We start from the raw sequence: 27,407 nt of genomic DNA, 5'->3' as shown, positions 1-27,407 counted from the left end.
CCAACCTGTACACATAAGAAGTTTACTATATAAAAAGATATACAGTGCATTTTTTTCAACTGGTCGACAAACTATTAATATTTATTGCTGTTTTATAATAAATGGTAAAAAACAGAAAAATGTCAAGTCCCTAAAAATTTTAACATAATTATAATCTTTTACAACGCTAAAATAATAAAAAGTAGATCTTTAAAAAAGTATAGAAGTTTAAAAGATACTTTTAACGCATTTAAGTTAATTCAAAATAGTGTTCTTTTTGATCATTACAAAAGTATACCTACACTATATCGAACATTAAATTTAAAAACAGCTCCTTAGCATACTTATGGTTTGTGTTGTAATTTTTCTTCACGAAGATTGTAGATACAGTTTACTAAAATTCTATATGCAACGTTTGAATTAAATTGAAAAAAGAAATCATTTATATTTGTAAAAGTATATTTGTAGTACTGCAGCTAATCAAACTATTTTATATATCTATGTACAAAATTTTTACAACAAGATTTATTAATTGTGAATTCAAATAAATTAGATATATTAATTACGTTTAAAATACACAAAGTTTGATCAAAACCATTACCTAATTTATCTAAATCTTCTAAAATAAATATATCTGTAATTAAAAAAAAAAGTTAAAAAGTTAAAAATTCGAATTATGCTAAACTAAGCAAAGATGGTTCATAATAAGAGTCAGAAATTGAACTTGAAGAAAAAAGTTGATCATCTGATTTTATTAGTCCTTCTTGTTTCTGTGCGTAATAATTGTTTGTGTTATAGTTTAAAAGAGTTTTTATTGATAACTTTAATTAGTTTAAAGTTAAAATTTATTTAAAAATCATATTAGCACAAAATTTATTATATTTATGACTAAATTCAAGTATTTTTTAATTGTTTGCAAAATATTTTTTAGCACTTTAACTAAAGTAACTTTGAATATGAATTAAAAAAAATTAAAAGTGTTAAAACAAATCTTACACGAACGGCATCTCTGGACAATAGAATATCGGATCGAAGAGCACCTATACAAACAACTGTGCTCACACCATCATTTTGTTCGTTACTATTGTGATGTTTAAGTGAAGATATCAACGATTCCAGTACGAATTCATCACAATATTCACTAACAGTTTCTGTAATTTTTTACAAATGTTCAATGTGTTTTTTGTTTCTTAATTTAATTAACCAAAAAACCATTGTATATACGATTCAAAATTTCATTATCAAAAAAAAAGAAGAAATTAAGAAGTAGATAGTAAAATAGATAAATAATTCAAAGGCGTGTTTCTTGAAATCTGAAACTGAAAAGATCACGAACGAGTGTGATAACTTCTCTGTTTTTGTTCAAATTAAAAACAACAGTTGAAAACTTTTATACCTGATAAACAGTTTTGGTCAGCAACCGACAAAAGCCGTTTTGTGACGTCACAAGAAAACTTGCACGCTTGATGTCGCACTTGATAGTTGTCGTCCACTAGAAGGTTTATGGCACATGATAAAGAAAGAACTTGTGTTTTGTTGTTACCAGATACTGTTACATCGTGACTGCTTTTCGAAACTCTCAAACTTGTTTCTGTTTGTTTTTTAAATATTTGTTACTGATGAAATGATTAGTAATTTTCTCTAAAAATTTTGAATTCTTATTAATACACGGCAAATAATAAATAATGCACATTTTCAGGTCTTGTGGTTTTTCAAGTACTCATGGTTTAATAAAATGTTCTTCTTTAAAACTTTCTTTACAAGTTAGACGATGATAGGTACATTAACTTACTTAGAAAAAAAAATTGAAGATGTATATTATTAAATCCAATAAAAACTTTATGTACTAACATGAAATTTTAAATCTAATAAGTAAAACATGTATTATATTTATACTAAAAAATACCTAGAAATACCTGAATAAAATAAAATTTAACTTGGATAAATTGTGGTCCACTATAAATTAAGTTAGTGAGTATAAGACAGCATTCGGTGTTGCCAACCTTTATCAGCAGCAAATACAAAATTAACTAGATTTTCTCCACACGTTGCTAGTGACAACGCCACCTGTTGGCGGACTTGCCTTTCAAATTTGTACCGGTTGAAGGAGCTGAACAGAAAGTCGAACCACTCATCTAACAACATCTCAAACTCTGACTTTTTCTGAAAAACATAAAAATTAAAACTAGATTGCAAAACTTAATATTTAGTGAATTTTTAGGTTAAAGTTTCTTGTTTAAATAATGTCAAAACTTAAGATTTTTGAAGTATAAGATGACTTTATTTGCTCAAAAAGAAAATGGCTGTAGCTTACATTAGTATTTGGTAAAAAAAATTAACAGGAATTTCTTTAAATTAAATTATTACATAAAAAAGCATGAATTTTATTCAAAAATATGACAAACTTAAAATTTATCTCAAATATCAAAAGTAATCAAAAAATTGAATTAATTTAAATAAAGTTCTCACATTTTCGTCCAAGTCTGATGACGTCAAAAATTTCACGCACGTGCCACTCATTCTAACCAACGACGTCATCAACTTGGCATTCATTCTTCTTGTCGATCTGAAACCCAACAAACCTTTCATTAAATCGAGTATCACGTCACAGTCACACTCGTTTTTGTTTCGCACAATGAAAGTGTTACACAGATCTAGAAGCTGAAATCGTTTATAAAATAAAACCAACTTAACTTATTATATTTAAGAACAATAAAAGCTTCAACTAACGCCTGATAAAAAGTCGGGATTTTTGCGGTCAGCCTCGCGGATTCTGTCCATCAGATTTACGACTGCAAAAATTAAAACTATAAAAATAATCAACAGTATCTTTGTAGTAAAACCAACACTTTTTGTTATGTTTTTATTAACTGACCAATCTCAGATGCACTTTTGTTGCTGTCCTTTTCTACTCTAGTAGCTTTTAAGGCTTCACTTAAAGTTTTGACGTTGTTAAGAGTTGAAGTCATGTTTACTAAGACATCATCATTAATCGCATTTCCCAGGACGTAGTTAACAACAACAGTTGGCAAAATGATTTTCCTGGATGAATTATAAATTAATTGAACAATTTTTAACTTATTAGTGCATAGTTTACAGTATAACTATAAATTTACAACAAAATTAACTATCATAAGTGGAAAATAAAAGTTTTAGCAAGTATTGTAAAGCTTTAATTAACCTTTTAATTAACCTAGCTTTAATTTTTATTTACCAAAATATTCACTAACTTCTCTATTAAAAGCATAATGGAATTTCCGAGTGCTTTTCTAGTATTTTTGCATTTTATCACAACATTTTGGTGAGACAGCTTTATACAATGCTGAACCAAGTCGTGCAAGACCTTTAAGACTGTTAATTTTTTCAACTTTGTAATTTAAGTTTTAAACATTAACCATTAAAAAAGCTAAAATTAACTAATATATTCATTACCAGGTTTCTGTGGAAAAAAATCCGACCTTGTCAAATACTAATGAAATAGTGAAATGCCCTCTACAATTTTATTATACAAAATTGTTACAAATTATTTAAGTTTTATAAAACAATTCAGGACAATTTTTCTACATTTATGAACTATAATTAGTGTGTTTAATTTATTAAAAAGCTTAATTTTTTTTGTTGCTTACAAATTATCTTTGAAAAATTTTTCATATAAAATAAAAATATAATTTTTTTAAATTGAAAAAATACTTTTTTAATTTTATTATAAAATGTTCTTAAAAACTACAGAAATTTTGTGAAAAACTTAATAACTACGCAAAAATTTACTTAATATTTGCAATGCTTATATATTTCATGAAAAGTTTATATAAACTAGTTAAAAAAACTAATACAAAAATTCAACAAACCTGTTGCAGACCTTTGACTTAAATTAATTAGTATTTCTAAAAGATTACGTGTTATTTCTCCAATTTGAAAGCTGTGAATAAAGAATTGTGTTATTAAGTTATAAAGCACACTTAAAAAAAGTTACAGATACCAACAAAAAAAATATTTTTTTTAATAGTAGTTTAAATATTTTCTTAGACTAAACTAAAAATAACAGTATATTTTAAACAAAAACTAAATTTAATAATTAATGAGCAGTTTTTTAATGTTCCAAAACTAGAAATGCTTAAAAAAAAATCTTTTACCAATTCTCAGAATAATAAATTAAAAAAAAAACATAATACAAATACATACTCACACAAACTAAGTAAACAGAACAAACAAAAAGTTTAACTAAATTATTTTTCATAAACAGCTTCATCTACAATTTAAACACCAAACTTACTGTTTTAGATTAAGACCCTTCACAAAATCAGAGATTCGTTGTAGTTCAGGTATGACAGTGTGAATGAAATTTTCTACATTTTTTGTAATGCTGCTATCTTTTGATGAAACTAGTTTTGTTGAAAGATGTCTTACCTAGTTGGCATTTTTATTTAACAAATTTCAAAATGCAAAGATAATTTATACAAACTCACCAATTCTATATTTCAAATTCTTTATATAACTAATTTTTATATATAACCATTCAAAAAAAGTTCATATAATGTAAAATTTTCATAAAAAATTTGAACATATTTTTTAAAGGCATGTTATTTTTTTAAAGTTCGAAAGAACAAGTTTAAGTTTTGAAAAAGAAAGTATTAAGTTCAAAATTAAACACGATTCTAACAGCATATATTTTTCTGGCGCTGTAAAACATCAAAGTAGTATTAACAAAATTATTAAACTAACGATCAACAATTCTCCATGAAATTTGTTGAAGTTAACTTTATTTTCAGCGATCATTTCGGTTAATAGACTTTTCATCAATGGCATAATGTCACAAGGGGCGGTCAAAGAGCTTATGACTTGTGACGTCATAATCCTAGACTGCATCCAGCTACCTTGAGATGATGACCTATGAATTTTGAAAAGTATTTTATAAACTATTAAAAAACTTAGCAAACTAAAAATCCAGTAATGTATTTTCAAAACTAAAACAAAAACTTGGTAATAATGAATATCAAAATAAAAAGCTCATCAACTACCTTTTATTTTTATAAACTACTGTTGTTAAAAATACCAAAGAATTTTTACGAAAAGTTGTTTAAGCATCAACAGTATGCAGGTAGTCTGCCTTCTTTTAGAGAAGAGTCAAAGAGCTTTAGATAAATTTAAAAGTAAAGATTGGTTAAAAAATAACTGAAAAAAAACTGTCAAATAGAAAAAAGACTTAAAAAGATATCTTTTGTTTGGTAAACATTTTCTTTCTGTTTATCTAAATACAATACATTAAATTCATTTTTTTAACTTATTGTTTATATAAATCGTATAAAGAAGAAACTGTTTCAAGAATGATACTTTTAACTTGGGGTGGGTGATTTTTCTAGCCGGTGGAATAGTTTTAACAAAAACAAAATTGCGACCCGAACTTGTTAAAATAAGTCATAGCAGGCCACGTAATTAAAAAAATAGCGTACACTTAAGAAATGTTTTAAAGTAAAATTACAATGAACTTAAATAAAAACTGCTGTGTACAAAACTAAAGCTAAGAGCAAATTTGAAAACATTTGCTACTAAAAATCTCATTTATATTTGACTTGCAGAAGATTTTTAAGTTTAACAAAATACGTCTCGGGCCAGATACTTTGTTGTCCAGCGGCTTGGGGACTTATGTTTGGGGACTTATTCAAATAAAAAAACAATTGCTTTTTACTAAGAAAAAGTTTGAAAGTGCTCCGATTCGAATCTAAGTACACATTAGTAGTGATTACTAAATGGTTATTTTACTGCTATTCTACTTTCGAAGAGTTTTTTTAATATTTCCCAACATTTTTCAAAACTAATGCGGTGTGTTAAAACCTTTTTTAACAAATCTGACCCATCAAAATATATTCATGTAAATCTGGCCCGCTTACTAGAAACGTTTCCTACCCTACAACAGTTTTTAAACACTATACTTATTGTATTTACAAATGCATAAAAGTTTAGCTACATCCAGTATCTTAATTGGGTATTATAGTCAATTTTAAATGAAAATGTATAGTCATAAAGCTACTAAAACTAAATAAAAAATACTTTTAGTAATGTGACCAAGTCTAATACTACTTTTTATAATATTTCTTACAAAACAACAAGTCTAACTTCATTAAAAGAGGAACAAAAACAGAAGAAAAATCGCTTTTTGTTGGACAATATTCAATTCGCGACAGTATGAGAAGTATTGGGTGCATTTTCACTTGTTCCGATGATGATGTTAGATCTGTGTTTATTATTAGAGTGTAATTTATACTAGATTTTATTTAGTACCATAAAAGTTAAACTTAAATTTTTATTTTTTAATAACTTATCTTACTTATTATTGTTACTTTTTTAACGAAGCCTAATATCAACCAAACATCTTCCAGCTTTATTTATAGCTTTAATTAAATTATAGCTTTAAAGAAACGCACAAAGTATTTTTTGTACCTTTACATAATTTTAAAATACCCTATAAACTTATAACTAATTAAGTAATTTAAGTATATATGCACTCTCTTTATTAAAAATTTAGATATTTTAAGCTAAAGCAAGAACTTACCTGTACAATAGTGTTTCTTCATATTTCAATTTAATTAGCAAGCTTTTTTTTAATTGTTATTTTTACACCGTTTATATTAAAATTTGAAACCATTATGTTGTTACTACTTTACAGAGTGTGATTTAGCATTAAAAACAAAAAAAAAAAAACAATAAGTACTTATAAACTAAAAAAATATTTTTTTCACTCAAAAATTCACAAACTTTTAGAAAAAAAAAAACTGTGTTAAAAAAAGTTTTGTATAGAAAAGAAAAAAAAAATTGTTATTTAGCGTCAAGTAAAAAAAAAGTGTAGTTTTTAGTAAACTTCATCACCTTTGCTCTATTAAAATTACTTTAATTTAGATAAAGTTATGTCAGTTTTATGCTATCATTATTTTTAAAGATAAGTGTAATAAAGAAAAATATCAACTTATTCGGATAACACTTTCATACGAGAATTTCTAATTACTATCTTCAAAAAAATTACCTCCAGATGAACTTTCTGAAAACTGCTGAAGAGATTTTATGAAGTAATCACACAATTTCGGGTATTTCTTAGAAAAAATGTGGCTCGACATTCTGCAAAAAGTTTTATACAATGGTCATTTAAACAATGTTACAAATAAATTTACATTGGTTGATTCCAAACTTATAAAAAAGGATTTGATGAAACATTTAACTTAGGTTATTTATACAAAGAATAAAAGTTATAAAATTTTTTACCCATTTTTCTTTATACAATTTAATCAACAACTAATTTATTTTTACATACGAAACATTTCATACACAAAGTAAAAAAAAATCTATAGAAATCATAACTTATTACTCTTTTTAAAATATAATGACTAAACAAATCAGCAACATAAAACTAACTTGTTTTTGTCAGAACTTGAAAGATCTTTGTCTCTGGAGCATCCGAACAAGTTAGTGAATAGTGCGGAATACAGCATCGTCGATGAATTCCTGATGTTCCAATTTTTCGATGTGAAACCTAAATTATATTGATACTTGACTATTGTAAACAGTTTTTATAAAAAATAAAGTTAATCTGACAATTTAAACAATAAAATATTTATCTGGGTAAAATTTACCTTCAATTGCCTGGATGGTGCACATGTCAATTTGGCGGGAAATACTTTTAAGTGAAATGGAGGAATCTCTAACGAGGGCGCGCAAGCAGTTGAGTGCATGTACCTGGAAAATAACTATCAATCATTATTAGCAACAAGCCAGAAGTTAAATGAAAATAATTGTATGAAAAAAAAGGTTTTGTAATAAAAAATCTATACATAAACTTTAGTAAATGGACTCAATTTAATATTTTCAGTAGTTTTTTGCTAGTTTGCATTAATTTTCTTAAAAAAACAGTTGTTTTAAAATAGGTAAAAATTAGCTATATAATGCTTAAATTTATCAAGTAATATTTCAAAATTTTTCAAAACAATTCGATCAGCTTTCTTGCCTTTTGCGTGATTTCAAATTGATTACTTGAAATTATCTCAATTAGCTTGTTGAAGACGTTTTCTGTTAAAATGGCTGTTTTGGAAGACTTAGAACTTCCAAGAATTGCCTGTTCAAAATTGAATAACTGAGAACTAATTTAAAAAATAGACCAAACACAAGATACTATAAATGATTGATAAACAATAAATTTATATTAGTATACAGTACAAGTAAAACTAATACTCCCCTGCAAAACAAAAGTTGATGAATCTTTTCAGTACTTTAGTCCAAACTAAAACTAAGTTAATACTTTTTTGTGTTTTAAAATAAAGACTTCTTTATTTATCGATTAATATATTATCCGTAATTGATGGCATTTATCTAGAAAAATAATTATGTCCAATAAAGAGTTTTCACAACTAGTTTTTATACACCTCCCTTGGCAGAAATGTAAAAAAAAAATCTCCCACATTTGTTAGACATCGCCTCATTACTAGTTACTAATCCATTTACTTCGCCGCATCACTAATTTAAGACCCCTGATAGCCAAAATCGCTCCTAAATAGTGATGTTGCCTACTTTGGATAACCCCTATACAGACTGTGGTCTTTGTTTGAAATAATTAAAGAAAAAAAAATGTTACAGTATAACATAAAGTTATTGAAAACAGTCAAAAAATATTCTAATTTTATGTTAGACTTTTTTGTAACAAGTGAATTTTACTTTTTTAAACTTAAAACACACTGCTTTGAACCATTTTTTGAAATTTAGCATTAAAATTATATTTTCTGCAGCTTTTTTTTCCAAGATTTATATAAATCATTAAGAAAACACTATGGCTTTTTGATACGATTGTTTCCTTATCCTATTAAATAACGTCATCATTCCTTATCCGTTCATCAGTCAATTTATTAAATAGATAATGACATAAAACTTTGTAACGCTCTATATATATAAGTGTAACAACTGAAAAAATAATTGAGATTTATTATACAACGGTTTAAAGTTGAATTTAAATCAGAAATCAGTAAAATAAAACATTTAATTACTGACAGATAATTTATTAAAACTTACTTAAACAACAAAAACATTTAGTTTCCATACAACTACCAAGCTAAATTATTTGTTTAGTTTTAATTATAAAAGTCCAGTTGTTTACAAATTGTTAATTTACAGATTTTAAATGGATTTAACGAACATTGATTCTAGAACTGAAATGTGATAACATAAATGTATTATAACTTTTGTAGTTTAAAATTGTTGTAAAGCCAGTTCGTTACCTTTATAGTAAAATTAGCCAGGATAATTTAAATGATATTAATGCATTTTAAAAAGCCCACATTAGGTAGAGTTTTAAAAAGTAGTCATTAGAAGTTACAAGTTTTTGAAAAAAAATAAAGGCTGTAATAAGGAAGTGTCTGACTTTTAAACCAAAAAACTTGAAATTATGTAAAATTTATCTTTTAAAATTAAGTAAATATAAACGAGATTATATATCGAAAGTAACATTGAAATACCAATCTTTAATTGATCTTAACATTGCTTTTACTTTATAGTATTCATTTTGTAAAAAATGTTATTTATACGTCTTGTTGATATTAATTTAATAACTTTTTTTTTCCAAAACCTCAACTTTCATATTAAAATAAATTGTTTTAAAATATGAAATAAGTAACATTTTTCTTTTAACAGAATAAAATTTGAAAAAACTAAAAAAAAAAATTAATAATAAAAATGCAAAACATTTATTCTTTATCTAACAAATTAACTTAACTATAACATCAAACACACATAACAACAAACCTGTAGAAAGTAGGGAAGGCCAGCACTTCTTCTGGTAATTCCTATTTGTTTCAATCCACTCTCATTTGTGAATTCCTCCATGACACCGTTCAGCCAACTCTCACACAAATCCCCGTGACCACTCCTATAAGATTGATAAATTTATATCAGGGCTTCCCAATGTTGTTTTAATAGTTACCCGCATGGCCAAATAAAAAAAAATCACCCTCATTATTACAAATCATTCTAGATATAACTAAATATTAAAAATACTTCGAAATAAACTAACTGCCACATCAGCGATACGTACGACTTGAAGGCGTTGAAATTAGATTCGAACGTCGCTCTGTGCCTGGCACTGCTCAACTGAGTTCTCAGAAACACGCCTATTTCGTTCCACTGCAACAAATTATGTGTGGTTAAGCAAGTTGTTTATTGTATACACACAAGTTAAGAACTTAAAAAGTTTTGTTTTAATGTTTCATACATTTTATAAACTTTATAAAGCAAAGGTGTAAGTGAACATATAACTCTAATGGTTAAAAACAAGTATTACAGTTACCTCTCGCTTATTTACGCACATTGTGTCCACAGAAAAGTGCGTAAAGATACGAGATATCGTAATAATACGAGAGGTACCAAATTTACTTACTATGTTGGCTGTTTTTTTTTGTAATTGCTTCTAGTTAAAAGCAGACTGGGGACTTTCCCACTTTTAACAATTTGTTTACTTTATTTATAAATGTGAAAACAAAAGACAAAACTATACATAAAAAAAGATTTAAGTGAATGAAAAATAATAAAAAATACTTGTAGAAAAATTTACTAATTTTAATAATAAGTAGATTTTTAGGAAATATAAATTCAGTGATATGTTTACTAAAAAAAAAAAACAATTGAGATTTGTGTTAAGTGTAAGCATTAAGTTATAATGATTGTTAAGAAATATTTGTTAAGTATTTATTAAGTATCACTGCTACTTTTTGCTAGAAAGTTTCATTAGATTTCTTTTTTTGATGTTTGTTTATAAGTAGGGCGAGAGTGTTGTATTATTTATTTGTGTTTTAAACTTTCATTATTTCATTATACTTTCAATATTTAACACAGTCATATTGCTTACAGAATTTTAATTTAATCTCTTATTGTTAACACAATTTCTGATACACGGAGGTATATTTAAATGTTTATCAATTAGTCAAGGCGCTAAAGTTAATAAAGTCTATAGATATAGAGAGGTGAGTAAGCAGTTAAAAAAAAAAAATTAATTAAAAATATACAATAAACCTAATTTTTTCAATATAAAAAAAATTACAATTTTTTATTTTTTCAATTTATTAGAATTCTAAAATGCGTAACATCACGATTGCGTAAAGATGCGAGAGGTTACTGTATTTAAATAAAAAAAATATCTAAATTTCATTTTAGTTTTTAATCGATACAACCATTTTAGAATACTAGGATCTATAGCAAATATTTTAACAAAAAATTTAATTAAAATTCATAAAAAAATAAAACCAACTGGTAAGTTGCTTAATAATTTGTTGTTTTCCTGTTAATTTTTATTGTATAGACTTGATCTTAAATATGTTAAATATATTTTATTACTTTCTAAGATATTGCATTGTTATACTACAAAAATTAATTAGACATTAACTTATATTATTGTTTTTAAGTTTACATCAGTTATAAATTACCTACATAACTTGGTGCTTTGAAAGTTAAAATATTTAAAGTTATTGTAATAAAAAAAAACTTAAGATGTAAAAATGTAGTAAAAATGATAATTACTATTTTTTTGATATAAGGATCTTCCAGGGACATCGTTTGGCACAGACTAGCGATGTTTCGGAGTAACAGCGACACCTCACGACTGCATCTGACACACATCACTAGAAGTCTTTGTGCTCCATCTGAGTTATACTTAAATTAGTTATTAAATTAGTGTGGCATTAAAAAATTATAATTTGCAACGTGATATATTTTATTTCTATAAATAGAACAATAAAATAAATCATACTTTTTAGCGAATAAAGTTAAAATTTAATAACAAACAAATACTTAAGTAGATTGAAACAGTTGTTAAAAAAAACTATATTAATGAATACTATTTAGGCAAACAGACTGTGTTATGTGTATATAAAACTATAAACTATGAGTACCACTGTGTTTAAAACTTTATTTATTAGATAAATATGCTGCGGAGTATTAGAAAGATATTTAATTAAGCCTAAGAACATTTTCAAAAAAACTACTACTAAATCTCTTTTATTTAATAGGTTTAAATTAATTTTGATTTGCAGGAATAAAAACCTGTATTTTCACTATGATCATCAACTACATCATTTTCATTAGTAGGCAAATACCCTTCAGGTGACTCGTCGTTCACTACAACTTTTATTACGTCATAAATATCTAACAATAGAAGTGTAAGCTGGGACATCAAGTTCCTCCAATCAGTAAAGTCGTAGTTTTTATTGAAGAAACTACAGTAAAGTTTTTTCACAGTTTATAAAATAAATATTTTTACAGATATAGTAATAAGAGTGCTAATTTTATTTTGAAAACCAGTTATAGTATTTTTTGGTCTTCGATGATTAGTTTTGAGGTTTAAAACAATACTTATTTTTAAATGCAAGACCAACTAAAGTTTTTGTTTGTAAATTAATTTTAAATACATTCATAAACTTTCGTTATAAGTTTAAACGCTATTTACTTTTTTTTCTCTTAGGTTAAAAAAATCTAATTACACTACTCTATAAAGTTTTTTAAATACTGTATTAGCATATATGAACAGAAAACTAAAATATATAAGTAGTTTTAAAGTATTTAAATTGTCATTTTGTAGTATAAAATTTAACTTCGAAAATGTTGTTGATTTTCTAAAAGTTTTACAAAACACCTGTTTTATCTTTATTTTTTATAGAAATACTAAAATTTAAGTAATTTCAATATTAATGAGAACTTTTATGTTTGTTTTATTTTTCCTAGATTTATAATTTCTTAATTTTTATCATTTAACTAACAATAGAGTATGGTAAATTCAATTATAAACTGAAATAAAATAAAGAATAATTAAAAAAACTAGTCAAAGACTTTCTTAGACAATTTATCATCAAAATTAGGTGAGATTATAAAAGTATTGGAAACATACTATACAATACTAAATTGGTTCAACCTACAAAGACTTTTGAAATGGTAATGGCAAAACTAAAAAAAAAAAAAAAAAAAATACTTTAAATTTATTTTTTTAATATAACTTCTTAAAAATACATGTATACAGAATTCAAAGGTTACAAACCTCATACCGAGTTTAGGAAAAGCTACATTTATACAAGACAGGAGTCCGTACATTGACCTGCCATTGGAAGATGACAGCAAGTCAGTTTTTGCGAAACTTGCATCAGCTTTTACTAACTCCATCACTTTCTCACACGTTCTTAAATAAAAATTTTATGATTTAAAAATAGAATTTAATAAATTTTAAACTTAGTTAGTAATAATAATATAACTTAGTTAACAAACAAATGCTTTAGAATCTTTAATAAAATATATCATGAACCAAAAATTTTTTTTATAACTCTCAAAAAAATAAAAAAGGTACAAACTTTTTGGTGAAATCTTCAAACTGCTTTTTTGATTTAGTTTTTTTATTAAGTAAAAGTGTCAATTTGAAACGATTTAAGGACTTTCGGCAACTTTCTGGGTTTTTACCTTCTCGAATGTCACTCATAATGAGGTCCTCATCAAAATTTTCATCTTTTAACTGTAATAGTTTTATTAATTAATTATTGTTTACTTTTTTGTTTCAATTAAAACTTTAACAAAATACAAACAGGGTTGCCACTGGTTTTTGAGAATTTTTTTTCAATTATTCTGAATTTTTTTAGGTTTTTAAAATTACACATTGTTTGGTCGATTTTTAGTTTAAAGTCAAGTTTGAGTTGAAAACTATGTTAAGTAGTATGATAACAGTGAAAAGATACTGTAAAGTTATTTATGTGTTTTTAATAAAAAACTATTTCGGGTAATGACGAGTATTTTTATATCTATATATATATATATATATGATAGATTTTTCATGTCAAATCAAAACTTTACAATTTAACAAATAACAAAACTTAGTAATTGTTTTTTAGTAATTTTTGTTCAAAATTCTAGGTTTTTTAGCCTAAATTGTCAAACTCTAAGTTTTCCGAGGGTTCCAAGTTTTGTAGCCACCCTGTACAAAAAACTTATAAACTTTAGAGAAAACAGTTATTATCAAACTTGAGGTTTTGAATAAGAAAATACAGTAGATGATTTAAATAGACTTTATAGTTTAAGAAAAAAACTTAGTATTAAAAATTTATCTTAATAAATATAGATATAACAGCAATCTAAACATGTGCATTTCGTTTAAAACATCAATAGCAATCTTGAAAGTATTTGTAGATAGAAAAAAAGAAATAGTTAGTATATTTTCATCAAACTACAATTCTCCTAAACTCTTGAGACTTATTTAGATAGAAAAAAGTGTGACTGTTTTAAACTGCATACAACTTTATAGCAATACAAAAAAATATTTGGTGTTTTTTTTAACTATATGGTTCATTAAAACTTATTATAAATTGGGGACAGAAAAGTATTCTGAAGAATTTAATTAAGGTTGTGCTGCTCAAAAAAATTTACGACTAAAAATAATCTGGGTACGGCAAAAAGAAATTGTATTTTACACGTTTAATTATATAATGAACTTCGTCGTAACAAAAAAATCAAACTAAGCAAATATTAATAACATTTATTCAAGAGTTTTTGTAATACATGTCTGCAAAGCATTGATAACAACTAACAAAAACTTTAATTGAGATATTTCTAACAAACTAACAACAACTTCCAGAACATCTTTCGCAAAAAGTTCTGAAACAACGACTTTTTGAGAGCTTTCAATTATTTCGTCATAACTATCTTCGCAAGAAAGATTCACTAGCTCTCTAATCACTTCGTTGTTAAGTTTAGAACTGCAAGCGTCTTTGAAATCTAAAAATGTACTCATTTGAAAAGTATGAAAATGTTTAAAAATTAGTCAGAACTAAATATGCACCTGGACAGAGTTGTAAAACTTGTTCAAACTCTAAAAGACATTGCAATATTGACGCCTTTCTGTAGAAAGATGTCGTGATGCCCAAGTTTTTTGTTAGCAAAGAAAACAACCAAGATACAAAGTTCTGCAAATGGATAAAAACTAAGAAATAGTACGTACAATATCCTAAGAAAAACACTAACCATAACAACATATAAAAAAATAAAAAAACAAATATCTTTCTAACCTTGTATTCATAAATGTCAGACGGATTTGTGTCTGGCGATTTACGCTTTTGTTTGCTAGATAACCGCTTTGTGACACTTGCATGATTTTTATGAAGACGAGATAATAGCTGAAAAAGATTATTTGTATTCGTTTTTCAATTTTCAGTAAACTGTTGAAGATTTTTTGAAGAAGATTTGAATTGTTTGTGTTTATTTTTTACAGAAGTAACATATATTAAAGTTAATAAATAAAATAAAGTTACTTTGAAACAGATTTGCATGAAAAAATTAATTAGCTCATAACAATTTTGTGATAAATTATGTAGAATAGAAATATTTTTAACGGTAAGTCTTTTTATACTTTGAAAATATCTCTACAACGAACCATTTTGAACACGGCTGCAAACTGCTGACGACTGGCAGGCTGCTGAATTTTGAGTGAATACGGAAGAACGTGACGTAACAACTCAAGCTCTTGTGACGTGATAAGAGTTGAGGGCTTGTGAGGGCAGGCTATTAGACTGAAGGCCAGCAACCTGATCTGAATGAAGAAAGGTTTGTGTTTTATCAAATCAAGAATTATGTTTTAATTAACAAAATACATAATTTTTTTGTTAGGTGTATTTAAAAAAATATACTTTAACGCTTATGGTTACAGAAATAAATTATTTTAGAATAAATATATTGACCATCGCATAAGTGTGAAACAATTTGTGAAAAAAAAAATCAAAAAATATGTATATATCTGTATTTTTATTTGTGTAGACTGTAGAGCAGGTTTTCTAAAAGTGGGCGATATCGTCCCCCTGGGGGCGATTTAAGTAAGTCGGGGGCGAATTTTAGTTAAGGGGCGAAAGAGGGGCGATAACTAGTAAGGGGGCAAATGGGGAGCGATTTTACAATTTTGGGCAGTCATAAAATTTTTACTTTCTATCTTATTATTTTACTAATTTTTAGCTTGCCATTAAATATTTGACTCTAAGGTAAAACTTCAACAAAAAAAGTTCATTTTGTTTACGTAAAGTATAGATTTCATTCCGAACATGTAGATAAGAGTATAGAGTTTTTTAGAAAACGTTGAGATGAGAAAACAAAACAGTGCAAAATCACAAAAATATTCAAGAAATTTACACATAGTATTGAAGATGGACAATTAGCTTCTTATTATCTGTCTCTCATAGTTGCTAAACAAGGGCTGCCTCACACCATTAGGGAAAAATAAAAATACCAGTAATGTTTTACGTTCTATTCCTTTAAGCAACAACACTGTGAAAACACGTATGGATGAAATGTCAGAATGTGTTGAACAAAAATTAGTTCGAATGATGTGCAGTAATTTTTTTTCGATGCAGGTTGACGAGTCCACTTTGCCGGAAAATAAATAGCTTTTTCTTGTTTGCGTGCGTTTAATAGTTGATGATACAACATACGAAGAACTAGCGTTCTCCCAACTAATTGAAACGCATAGCACAGGAAGGTTTGTGTTTGAAAAATTAATAAATATTTTGAACTAAATAAAACACCTTCAAAAATCTTATAGAAATTGCAACAGATGATTCTCCGTCTATGATAGGAAAGTATAGTGAATTAATCACATATTACAAATTAATAAACCCTGATATATTTACTATTCATTGCGATATATATCGCTAAAATTTAGTAGCAAAAAATTGACTTATTAAGCTTTGTGATAAAAGCTGTCAACAAAATAAGAAGGCATACTTTACAAAGTCGTCTGTCTAAACAGCTGTGAAATGACAATGATAATGTATACATAAGTGAAATGGTTATCAAAAGGAAACTGTTTAGAAAGTTTTTGGCAGTTTTTAATTCAGTTATTGATTTTTTTTATGAAAAGGATAAGGTATTGGCAGACAATCTTGTCAAAAGAAAAATAGACATTGTTTGCATGTCAGACTTATATGGTAAGATCAACAATCTGAACACAACTTTACAAGTTAAAAACTTAAATCTTGTAAAAGTCAAAAGTAAGATAACCAGTTTCAGAAACCAACTTGAACTGTATGGAAAAAGTTTCAAAAATAATCAGTTTTCACAGTTTCAAGTTTGGAAAACTTAAAACTTCAAGTAAGTGAAGGTGAAGTAGAAGTATTTTCATCTCATCTGGAATACCTTAATGTGATATTGATAAACGGTTTACTGAGATTTTTCAATTAAACGTCCCAAAGTGGATTATGGATCCCTTCGAAGCAGATCTTTTTGAAGTAAACGTTGACCTACAGGAAACATTCTCAGACTTACAAACTGACCTTTAAGTTAAAGTTAATTTTTTCAAAGAACAATATGAAAAATTTTGGACTCAACAAAAACTAAGGCAAAAGTATCCAATCATTTTAGAGGAAGTTAGATTGTTGTTTATAGCTTTCCCTTCTAGCTATTTGTTGAGAAGCTTTCAGTTCAGTTATCAACATATTGAGCAAAAGATATAACCTAGATATTTATAAAGAAGGTGACTTTAAGATTTATTTGACTGATTTAGAACCAGATATAGGAAAACTTACAAGCAGTCATGAAGCTCATCCTTAATATTAGATTAAACTTCAGTTGCAGACATTATTTTCTGTAAGGTCTTCAATTTTAGTTGATTTTTTTAAATTTCTTATTTAAGCTGGTTTGTATTGTATTTAAGTAGTCTTTTTTGTAACGAAAATTTTATTAAGTTATTTATTCTACAACAAGTTTGCTTAATGCCTAATGATTATTGATTACGGTAGACTTCCTCTTTAGTTCGCACTTTTAACCCAAAAAAAAGTGCAAATTTATAATTTTTAACTTTAACTTAAATAAAATATATATCTAACTAAGTATTAATAAAACTAAATTTTTATTATACTTTATAGCTTATATATATCAATTTTTTTAATGAATGTTTATTTTAAGTTTTAGTGGATTTTACTTTTATTCATAACATTATTGCATTATAACATAATGAAATTTGCCATTTTGTAAAAAAAATGATAATTGATTTTTCTGCATTAACAGAAGCTATTAATAAAACCATTTTTCATGTGAGATAATCAACCAGTCGGTCAAACTTCTTAAAACTAGATCAGCAATGAGATGTTTTAATATTTATTTTATTATGTGTAAAATAAGCTGTTCATTCTTTTGTATTTTTTAGTCTAGGGTAGAGTAATTTTAAAATATGCTTATTTATAAAATAATTTAAGTATATTTTGCGACTTAAATGAGTTACTTAGCATTCACTTCTAAATGTCAGAAATTCGTTATATATTAGATTATTATAATGTCAGTTTTCAGTTAAGATTTTAGATGGGTAACGTAAGGTCCAGATCTAGTCAAATTTCGGCCCGCTAAGCAACTTGAAAACTAGTTGTGCAAAACAAATAAAATTTAGCCTTTTTGGTACTTAACACTTTGAAGTACGCTTTCAATTTGGTTTTCAGTTTACAATAGTAGTTTCTTGATCACAATAATAGTAAATCAATTTATTACAATTTTGCTTGAGTCTCAAATTTAAATTATGCAGCCCGCAAGTACATTTTTTTAACAAGTCGAAACTAGAAAAGATTTTTTAGTAAAAATGACTTGTGATTACAAAAGTTGTCCACAACTAACCTAAAGGTTTCATTAGTTTGAAAACAATTCGTATTTAAACAGAATTGATTACAGATTACGAAGGGCTTTTCAATATTTAAATACTTTAATACAATTTACTGGGCTTATAAGAAAAAAACTTTAAGTTATTTTTTCAAGCCCTGTTAATTACTATGAACGCAGCCCAAAAGTGCGTGCAAAGAAGTTCCAGAATAAATTACATTTAGTATAAAACTTTTTTGGCTCATTAGTGCGTACTCAAGAAAAAAAAAGAAACTTTATAAAATTATGGGGGAATTTTTTTTCAAGTTTCGAAAAGGGGGCGATTTAGTAAATGAGTTTGGGAAACCCTGCTGTAGAGGCTTAAACTTAGAGTGTAGCTCTTTATAAATTAGCAGCAATTTAAATTTTAATTCAAAATTTTATTAACAAAACAATGTTTCACTCGTTTGAACTCAAACGAGATCATCAGTTGGATAAAATCTTATTCAAATAGAATATAAACTTTAAAATCAACTAATTTTCATTTACAAACCTTGTCGTTGTGATGAAGGAGCGACATTTTTATCCAATCAGCATCGATTTCATTGAGCGATGACGTCATGACGCCTGACGTTTGAGCTGCTCTCAAAAAAATCAACATCATTTTCAAATTTCCATATTTGATATCTTGCTTGGCTGACTAGATATTTAAAAAGAGTTGATATGTTATCGATATTTGAAGGTAACAGTATCAATGTACTTTTATGCTAATTTTATGTAAACGAAAAAATATAAAGTGACTCATAATTATTTAAAATTAATACAATTTAAAATCTATTAGGAAATAAATATAAAATATAAAAAAATATATAAAATTGAAAACTTTACAAAAATATTTGTTTAAAGTCATCTTTAACTCGTTTATATTTTTAAAAATGTACTCGCTAGAACTTTATACTTAATAACCTAATAATTAATAACAAAACAACGAAAACTAACTTCTCCATTAATACTATCGCCGTATCTATTTAAGTTTATAGTTTGAACAATATAATCTACTGCTTCACTTCCGACGCTTGTGAGAATTTTTTGAAACAAATGCTGAAAATTAGTAGAATTTAGTTGCTAATTCTAAAGTTATTGTTTCTTAATAACTTAATTTATTAAAATACAAAACAACTAGATCTATGTTTATAAATTAGTATATTTTATGATACAGAGTTCTCTTTTCTTGATCCAAAACAAGTTTTCTGAATCACTATAAATTTTAATGGTCCAGACAATAACTTTCGAATTATTCAAAACAATACTATACAATATTTACTAGAACTAGTGATATCAAGCGCTCTTTATAAGGCTTTACACAACTATCTTAGCAGTTTTTAAATTATTTAACAAATGACTTTATTGCAAGACTAAACTATATTTATACCTAGTATTGTTATTAAACTCGCTCTTTATTTAATATGACGTCATTATAAGCTTTTTGTGGATTTTTTTTTCAATAAATATTTTTGAGGACAATCAAGTAGAATTTTATGTTTTTTTTTTACAACTTGGTATATTTTTAGCGAGCACAACAGTGAGAAAATAACAAGCATTTAGTGTGCACATAATAATAAATTTTTAGTGTGCTTAAAACTATGAACATTTACTTACCACTAAACAAATATTTACTATGTAGTAAAGAATTTATTACTTTTTTTTGGAAACTAAGACCAGGAAACGTAAACTTTTTCTGGTTTGATAAATTTTTGATTAATTAGTTTTAGTTATTTGTGCCAAAAATTACTTAAACATTAATCGTTTTAATAAATTTGGTTAGCGTAATAAAAAGTTTATTTATAGTTTTTTACGTAGGTGAAAACAACAAAAGTAATAGTTTAACTGATTTTGGAGATTGCATTCTTTACCAAAGCACAACTGAAACAAACACATTTACTTCATACAATTACAAGTATTCTTACCAATTTCTACACTAAATATACAACTAAACATAATTAAGTAAAACTACACACATATATACCAACCTACTACGATCTGATCCGTGATTGATCCTGCAAGTCAAATTCACAACAAAATCTACAACTAATACAATTATATACAAATATACTAGTTATCTAATATATAATCATATTAACATGCTTCTACTTGTTCCAGTTGTAAGTTTGGTTGTGAATTTGACTTGCAGGATCAATATTTAATATAAGTATTTTCAGTATAAAATGAAACTTAAGGTAAAAATAATATGTCCTAAATAGTGTTACAACATTGAAAAGATACTAAAAAACCTCTTTATTAAGACGAAGTAACTCTATTTATGTTTTATTTAATGATACATAAAACTATTATGTTTACGATAGATTTTCCTTATCTAATCGAAATGTGGTTACTTGATATGTAAAATCATTTAAAAATTCCATGTATTTCCATGTTTTTTAGTGATTTTGTTCGAAATTATAGTTTTTTTTCTCAAACATTTTCCAATTCCAGCTTTTTTAACAAAATTGTTTTCATGTAAAAATTGTTTAAAATTCCAGATTTTTGCTTAAATATTCAAGTTCTAGATTTTTCCAGGTCTTTATATTTTATGACAATCTTGAATGTTTCAGTATTTATCTAAAATATCAAATATAGTAATGGATAATGGCATTTATTTGCACTGTTTACAAAAGAATAGTTGATACAAATATTAACTACTAGAATTGTTTTTGCAAAGTTCACAACTGGTTATATAAATAAAGAACAGCATTTTTAGCAAAACTTTAAGTTAAATTGATAAAAAAAGAGAAAGCCTAAATTTTGATAACATACAAATCAATTGATTTAGTTTTTTTAAAATTCATGTACCATATGATCTGTTAAGTTAAACAACTCGTTAATCTTATTTTGACCTTCGTAATATTGTTGCTTTATTTATAATTACTTCTTTTTTTTTAAACATAAAAAAATACATAATTACATGTTTTTTGAAACAAACTTTTTTAAATTTAACAAATATATTTCTCAAAACAACCAAAAAATTTACTCACGCTAACATAGTCGCAGGAAGACTTGGTGCTAATATCAGTGGAAAGAAGGGGATTCAGCATAGTTTCAAGCAGGGGAAGTTTATCTTTCATTATTTTACCTGAGGCCAGCATGAAAACGACCATTTTGTGGTAAAGCCGCGATGCAGACGATGTCATGTAAACGTCTTCAACACCTAAAATTTTTAATAATATTTTAAATTACTTTAGAATAGAATTATAAAAAGACGTACTCCAGTGATATTTGAATTTGAATTTTTTTTTATTAACTCAAATTAATACTTATTTTGTTATACTCTACTGGTTTTGCACTTTTTTAGACTAAAACAATATTAAAAATTAGTTTTAACAACTTGAATTTAAAAAAAAACTTTCTACTTTTAACTGAGTATCCATTAATCTCACTAGTTAAATGATAGAAACATTGTTTTATGTAAGAATTTTGAATTAATAAATTTGAATACTAGATACAATACAAAGCAACTAGTAAAATAGTCAACTACTTATTATTATTTTTAATTAATAAAAAATTGGTATAAATTGTAATCTAAATAAATACTTGTGGTAAATACAGTTCTTCAGAAAGTTTGAAACTATGCTTTTTTTATGAAATTTCATTTCTTATTCTTTTACAAACTAGTATTGTTTACTATAGTTTATTATCTAAAAAGTGCAAAAAAAGTGAGCTGTTAAAACAAACTCAGTAAAATATTCAATTTGAATAAAAATGCATGTGCAGACCTTTTATCACATTCACTTGAGTTTGAAGGCAGGCTCTTTTGACTGCTTCGAAGTTGCTGAAGTTTTCATTGCAAGGACCATGCGACAGCGTGCTGTCAACTACTGTATCCATGACGATCAGTGGTGCGCTCGATGACAAATTTGACGATGTCATTTCAGCAGTGTACCACTCGAGTGTAAGATTTAAGAATGAGCTTTGCAGCAACTGATCTTTTTCATCTGTTATAAAAAAGTATTTGCTTCTTTAAATCATATTAAAAAATGTTTACTATTCTTTTTGAACAATTCAATTTTGTATTCTCTTAAATTTATTTGTAAGCCATAGTAAATGTTTTATTTATAAGAATTAATTTTAAAACGTATTCTTCCTAGTAAAGCATTTAAAAATACAATAAAACTATATATTACCTGATTTGAAATTGATTTGGATATTGCAAAAAATCAAATTTTTCAGAACTTCCCTCGACAGATGAAAGAACTTTCCGTTCGCTCCATTCATTTGATAACCAATTAAATACTGCAACAGTTCGCTGGCCACAATATTGTTTTCAAACACAAAACTTCTCAATGACTTTTCAGGTTCATTTTTCGGGCGCAAGCTGTTAAGTTTCAGACAAGTTTTTTTATTCCCTGGTCTAGGTAACAATGTTTAGTAAAATACAGATTCTGTAAAATGAAAAATAGTGTGGAAAAATTTCACTCACAGCAACATTCTGCTCCATTGTTGAAAACACGAAAGAACTTGTACTTCGGTTTTTAAGTTGTCAAACCTAGAAAAAAGGAGTACTTTATGTTTATGTTAGATTGAAAGGTGTACTATAAATTACTCACCCTTTAGAATTTTCTAATAGAAAACGGAACAAACAATCAGATATTCTCAATTTATCTTCTTCCTAAAAAATGTTCATTTTATATAAGTAAAGGTAAAAAACTTAGATATTATAAGTGATATTTAAAATAACAAAAAACAACATGCTAAATATATAAATCAAAAAAACTAATCTTAAACTTCTATACTTAATATTTTTTATTATAAAAAAAATACTTAAAACAGTAAAAAACAAACACGGTTGTATATTATTCGTTTTACCAAATCATATTAAGTAATGCTAAATGTTTTAGTATCTAAATAATCTAATGTAGAATAATTAGTTTAAGCTTACAGCAATGCAGTTTATTTTAATTTATAAAATATGTTTTTGAGAATTTATTCTACCTGTTTAAAGTTTACAACAAAAATAAATAATTAAATAAATAACCAACCTCTAAGCAAGGTTTGGAGCAAGCAACTAAAAATCCAAGTAATACTGACAATTTGTTTTCATTCGTAATACTTTCCTTGGTAATTATGTTCAGTATCTGTTATAACAGGGTGAACTTAAAGTATTTACTCAATACAATAAGAAAAAAATGAAACCTGTCAACCTTGTTTTATTAAAAACTAACAACTTGGTGAACATCTTTAAAATTATTTAACTTTAGCTGGATATTTGCGTACAAAGTTGATGCTGCTGATATCAACTTTTCTGATGCTTCTGATTCCTTGTCTGTTAATTTTTAGACATTCAATAGGTTATTAAAAATTTAATTTAAATAATAATACTTATTATTATTAATAGGAGTATTTGTTATGTGTCAAAAGCTAAATATTAAGTAAAAATAAGTAACTTTAAACAATTAAAAATTTTTAAAGCATTCTAGTTAAGTGTTTGCAATCAAAAAAAAAACTGTTTGCTGAAACAAAATTTTAGACAATCATTTAAATCACTTGTATAACTGACCTGTTAAAAATATAAAAACTCTTTTTTATCAACTTAATTTTATTCAAAAATCGTTATTCAAAACTGATACTTAGTAAATTTATACCAAACTAACTTGAAATTGAAGTTATAATCGAAAAAGAAAGATTGGAAAACTTCTGTAGAACTTCATTATAGGAAATATTAGTGAGTTCTAAAGGTTCTATTCTCATAAAAATGCTTCCAACACAATTTATAATGTCGCAAACAAATGTACTTAAAGAGTTATTCTTATGAAGTTCATTCGATTTGAGTTTCAGTATTGCTTCTTTGATCAAGTTTTCAAAATAGTTTATCACTGAAAAAACACATAAAGTTAGCAATCAACATGCGTACAAGACAACTTTCAAGCTGTTTAATCATAAACTTTGATAGTTTTTAGAATTCAAACAAGCTTACTTGTTAAAAGCTAAACTTATATTTTTTCATCTTACAGTGTTCTTTTGAAACAATTAAATATAAATTAAAATATAATAAACCTTTAAGGCTATGTTTAGTTTTTAATCAAACTTGTAAACTATGTTGTCCTGGAAAACTATGGTAAACTATGTTGTCTTGGAATATACAAAGTTGTATAATAGTTGAACGTAAACTTTAAAACATTTACAATTTTAACATTTACATACTTCTAAAGTTTTTTTTATTCAATGGTGTTTTTTACATCTTACACTATTACAAGTTTTTGATAACATTCATAATGTATAATAGTAATTCATTGAAAATGCATTTTAAGTGTTGCCACTTATACAAGGTGATTAAATAGAAATACTACTTTAAAAAGACCTTAACTCAATTTTAGTTACACTTAATATGTTAAAATTAAATAAATTATAAAGATAACAATTAGACTTAAATTGTTAAATTAAAAACTACAGCCAAAACTTGTGTTGAAAATTCTCATAAACTATATGTGTAGAGACTGAAAAAACAGTGCAGAAGTCTCAACCTAGTTAGTTTGTTTTAACATAATTAGAATTAAAAAAAGAGTACAGTATTTTTTATAAAATAATTGCCTGACATTTGTAGTAACTAAAAAATTATATCATGACCATTATGCAAGAAGTGTAAAATGAACAAAATCTGGTGTGAAAAATGCACATATCGGAAATAAAACTCTTGTAATAAAACTTTAAAATATCCGCCTAAAAAAACTCTAATTTAAAAAAAACATGATATATATAGTATAAAAAGCACTTAATGATATGATCTCAAACTTATAAAAGCCCTATGGAAGACTATAAACTTACAAAAAATCTTAATTCACATAAAAGTGAAGCAAAAATAAAATTTAAGAAAATAGTGAAAAAACATTTTATTTTCCATGTTGCAATAAAAATAAAATCATTTAAGTTAATAAATGAATTGAAAAATAAAAACATGCCTTTCTTCAGCTTACAGTAAAAGCTACCTGATGATTAGAAATTTTCTTTAATTCTTTTTTATTAAAACCTATAAACTAGTCATTAATTTAAATTCAATTTTACTTCGATTTTTTTCAATGATCTTATACATTAGCTTATTACAAGTAATGATAAACTACATTACATATACTTATTACATTGAATAATACATTGATTATTCAATGAAGACTTTAACAAAAATTTGTAATAAATGTAAGATGTACAACAAAGTATTACATAAAAAATGGTAATATTTATTTAATTTAGTAGCTGCTGAATGATCACAGTTATATATTTTATACCTGTGTAATAAATTTGGCTGATAGACTTTCTTCCAACTTCAATAAAACAGCATTGCAAAATTGAGAACACAAGGCTTTCTCTGTCAGCTAACTTGCATTTGTTGCTGGCTATTTCTTGAGCAATTGTTCGAGAAAGGTATTGTTGTGCAGTGTGTTCAGAGTTTTCAAAAAGAGAAATTACGCTGTTGAATTATGTTTATTATTTCACTTTCTAAAAATATTCCTGTGTAAATAGTTTTGAAATATAACTAGTTTTATAACTTACCTTGAAAGCATTCCTTTTAGCTGTATTCTTCCATTGCTCAAGATGAACATTTCGCAAATTGTTTTGATGAGAACTTCGTTTAGTAAAAGCACATCCTTATTTTTTAGCAACAATTGTTTCACCTAATCAAAAAAGTCTTATTTTAAACCTACCTCATTATGTTTAGTAACATAAAAAATGTTTTTAACAAAAATGCTATACACAATTAACTTGAGTTTAGTTTGCAAATAAGTTAAACATTAACAATTTTTGAACTTAACAAACTCAAAGAATAATATTATTAAAAAGAAATATTTACGAAAAACAAATAAACTTTTAAGTTGTTTTCAACTACAGCATCTATCTAAAATCATGACCTTTCATACTTAAATAAAACAAAAACATACTTCTTTTAAAAATCTGCTGGGATGATTTTCATTATTTGAAGTTAAAACTTCTTTTAACAAACATACTACTCTATTATAATATTTTTCATTGTTTTCGTGTTGAACTTGGTCTTTCAGATCTACAAATTGATAAAATTTTATTTTAGTTTTAATTTTTATACAGTTTAATATTTATTAGTAAATTTCTTACTTATCAGAATTTATTAACATATTTTTTATTTGTAAAAATATTATAAATTAAGATAAATATTACATATACTTTAACTTTCATATAAATGGCTAAAAATTTTATTTTTAAAAAATTAAATAAGTAGTTGAAGAGTTTATAAAAATATTTTACAATAATAGTGGTATAAATGAAGTCAAATAAACTATAATTACTGTGGTTTTGGTCTTTTAAGTTTTGGACTTGAGAGCACAATCTTTCCGATGCTTCTTTAGAAAACAACATCTATTTAGTTATACCTGTGACAGTATTGCTTATAAGTTAAACTTTAGATGTTAAACTTCTTATATATAAGTATATATTATGTGATAATAAAGACCAAAAATAATTTACTTAGGTTTTGCAAACAATATTTTGTAAAAATTTTTTAAGTTTTATAAATTTCTTCCAATTTTGAAAGTACAAGTTTTTTAGTCCATTTTTAGTACAAAACTAAGTTTAAGGTAAAAAACTGTCTTAAATGGTATAAAAAAATAAAAAATGTACTGTAATTCTACTTTAAATGTGTTTTATACTAAAAATTCTAAATATAGGGTTGACAATCTCAAAAAACTATCTGAAAGACCACAAAAGGTCTGAGTTACCCTTAGACTGTCCTGAGTCATTCTGAGGTAACTTATCCTTGATTAAAAGTCTAGTTGGTCAACCAATTTGGTAATTAAATAATAAAGTATTAG

The 27,407-nt window shown here is 25.8% G+C and overlaps 1 protein-coding gene across 1 annotated transcript; it reads right to left on the bottom strand.

The window, feature by feature from the left end:
* Positions 1–612: 612 nt before the first annotated feature.
* LOC145829123 (uncharacterized) lies at positions 613–26,970 on the bottom strand. The gene is made up of 40 exons (XM_082936858.1): positions 26,886–26,970; positions 26,505–26,623; positions 26,119–26,240; positions 25,854–26,035; positions 24,228–24,449; positions 23,799–23,899; positions 23,616–23,711; positions 23,184–23,245; positions 23,057–23,122; positions 22,761–22,951; positions 22,353–22,571; positions 21,615–21,787; positions 19,582–19,683; positions 19,136–19,282; positions 15,407–15,562; positions 15,042–15,149; positions 14,816–14,939; positions 14,600–14,751; positions 13,341–13,498; positions 13,034–13,171; positions 12,046–12,218; positions 11,524–11,645; positions 10,025–10,134; positions 9,757–9,880; positions 7,973–8,080; positions 7,602–7,704; positions 7,384–7,501; positions 6,998–7,089; positions 6,094–6,211; positions 4,702–4,867; positions 4,253–4,386; positions 3,828–3,898; positions 3,210–3,330; positions 2,855–3,021; positions 2,710–2,771; positions 2,449–2,640; positions 1,983–2,142; positions 1,376–1,570; positions 976–1,130; positions 613–749 (listed from the first exon to the last, which is right to left on the bottom strand). The coding sequence occupies exons 1-40, from the start codon at positions 26,953–26,955 to the stop codon at positions 654–656; spliced, it is 5,295 nt and encodes a 1,764-aa protein (XP_082792984.1). The 5' UTR covers positions 26,956–26,970; the 3' UTR covers positions 613–653.
* Positions 26,971–27,407: the final 437 nt, after the last annotated feature.

Source organism: Thalia democratica, chromosome 1, assembly GCF_965202585.1.
Source record: "Thalia democratica chromosome 1, ktThaDemo2.hap1.1, whole genome shotgun sequence".
In the NCBI taxonomy this organism is placed as follows: domain Eukaryota; kingdom Metazoa; phylum Chordata; class Thaliacea; order Salpida; family Salpidae; genus Thalia; species Thalia democratica.
The sequence above is the reverse complement of the archived record's forward strand: the minus strand, read 5'-3'. Positions and strand labels throughout refer to the sequence as shown.

Bases quoted from the DNA above. Each gene is read 5' to 3' on its own strand.
- LOC145829123 (XM_082936858.1), bottom strand. From the start codon at position 26,955: ATGTTGTTTTCTAAAGAAGCATCGGAAAGATTGTGCTCTCAAGTCCAA. The intron at 8,081-9,756 runs GTTTGTTGTTAT...AATTTTGAACAG, and splicing joins GCCTTCCCTACTTTCTACAG to GCAATTCTTGGAAGTTCTAA. The intron at 3,022-3,209 runs GTTAGTGAATAT...TAATTCATCCAG, and splicing joins ATTATGCTTTTAATAGAGAA to GAAAATCATTTTGCCAACTG.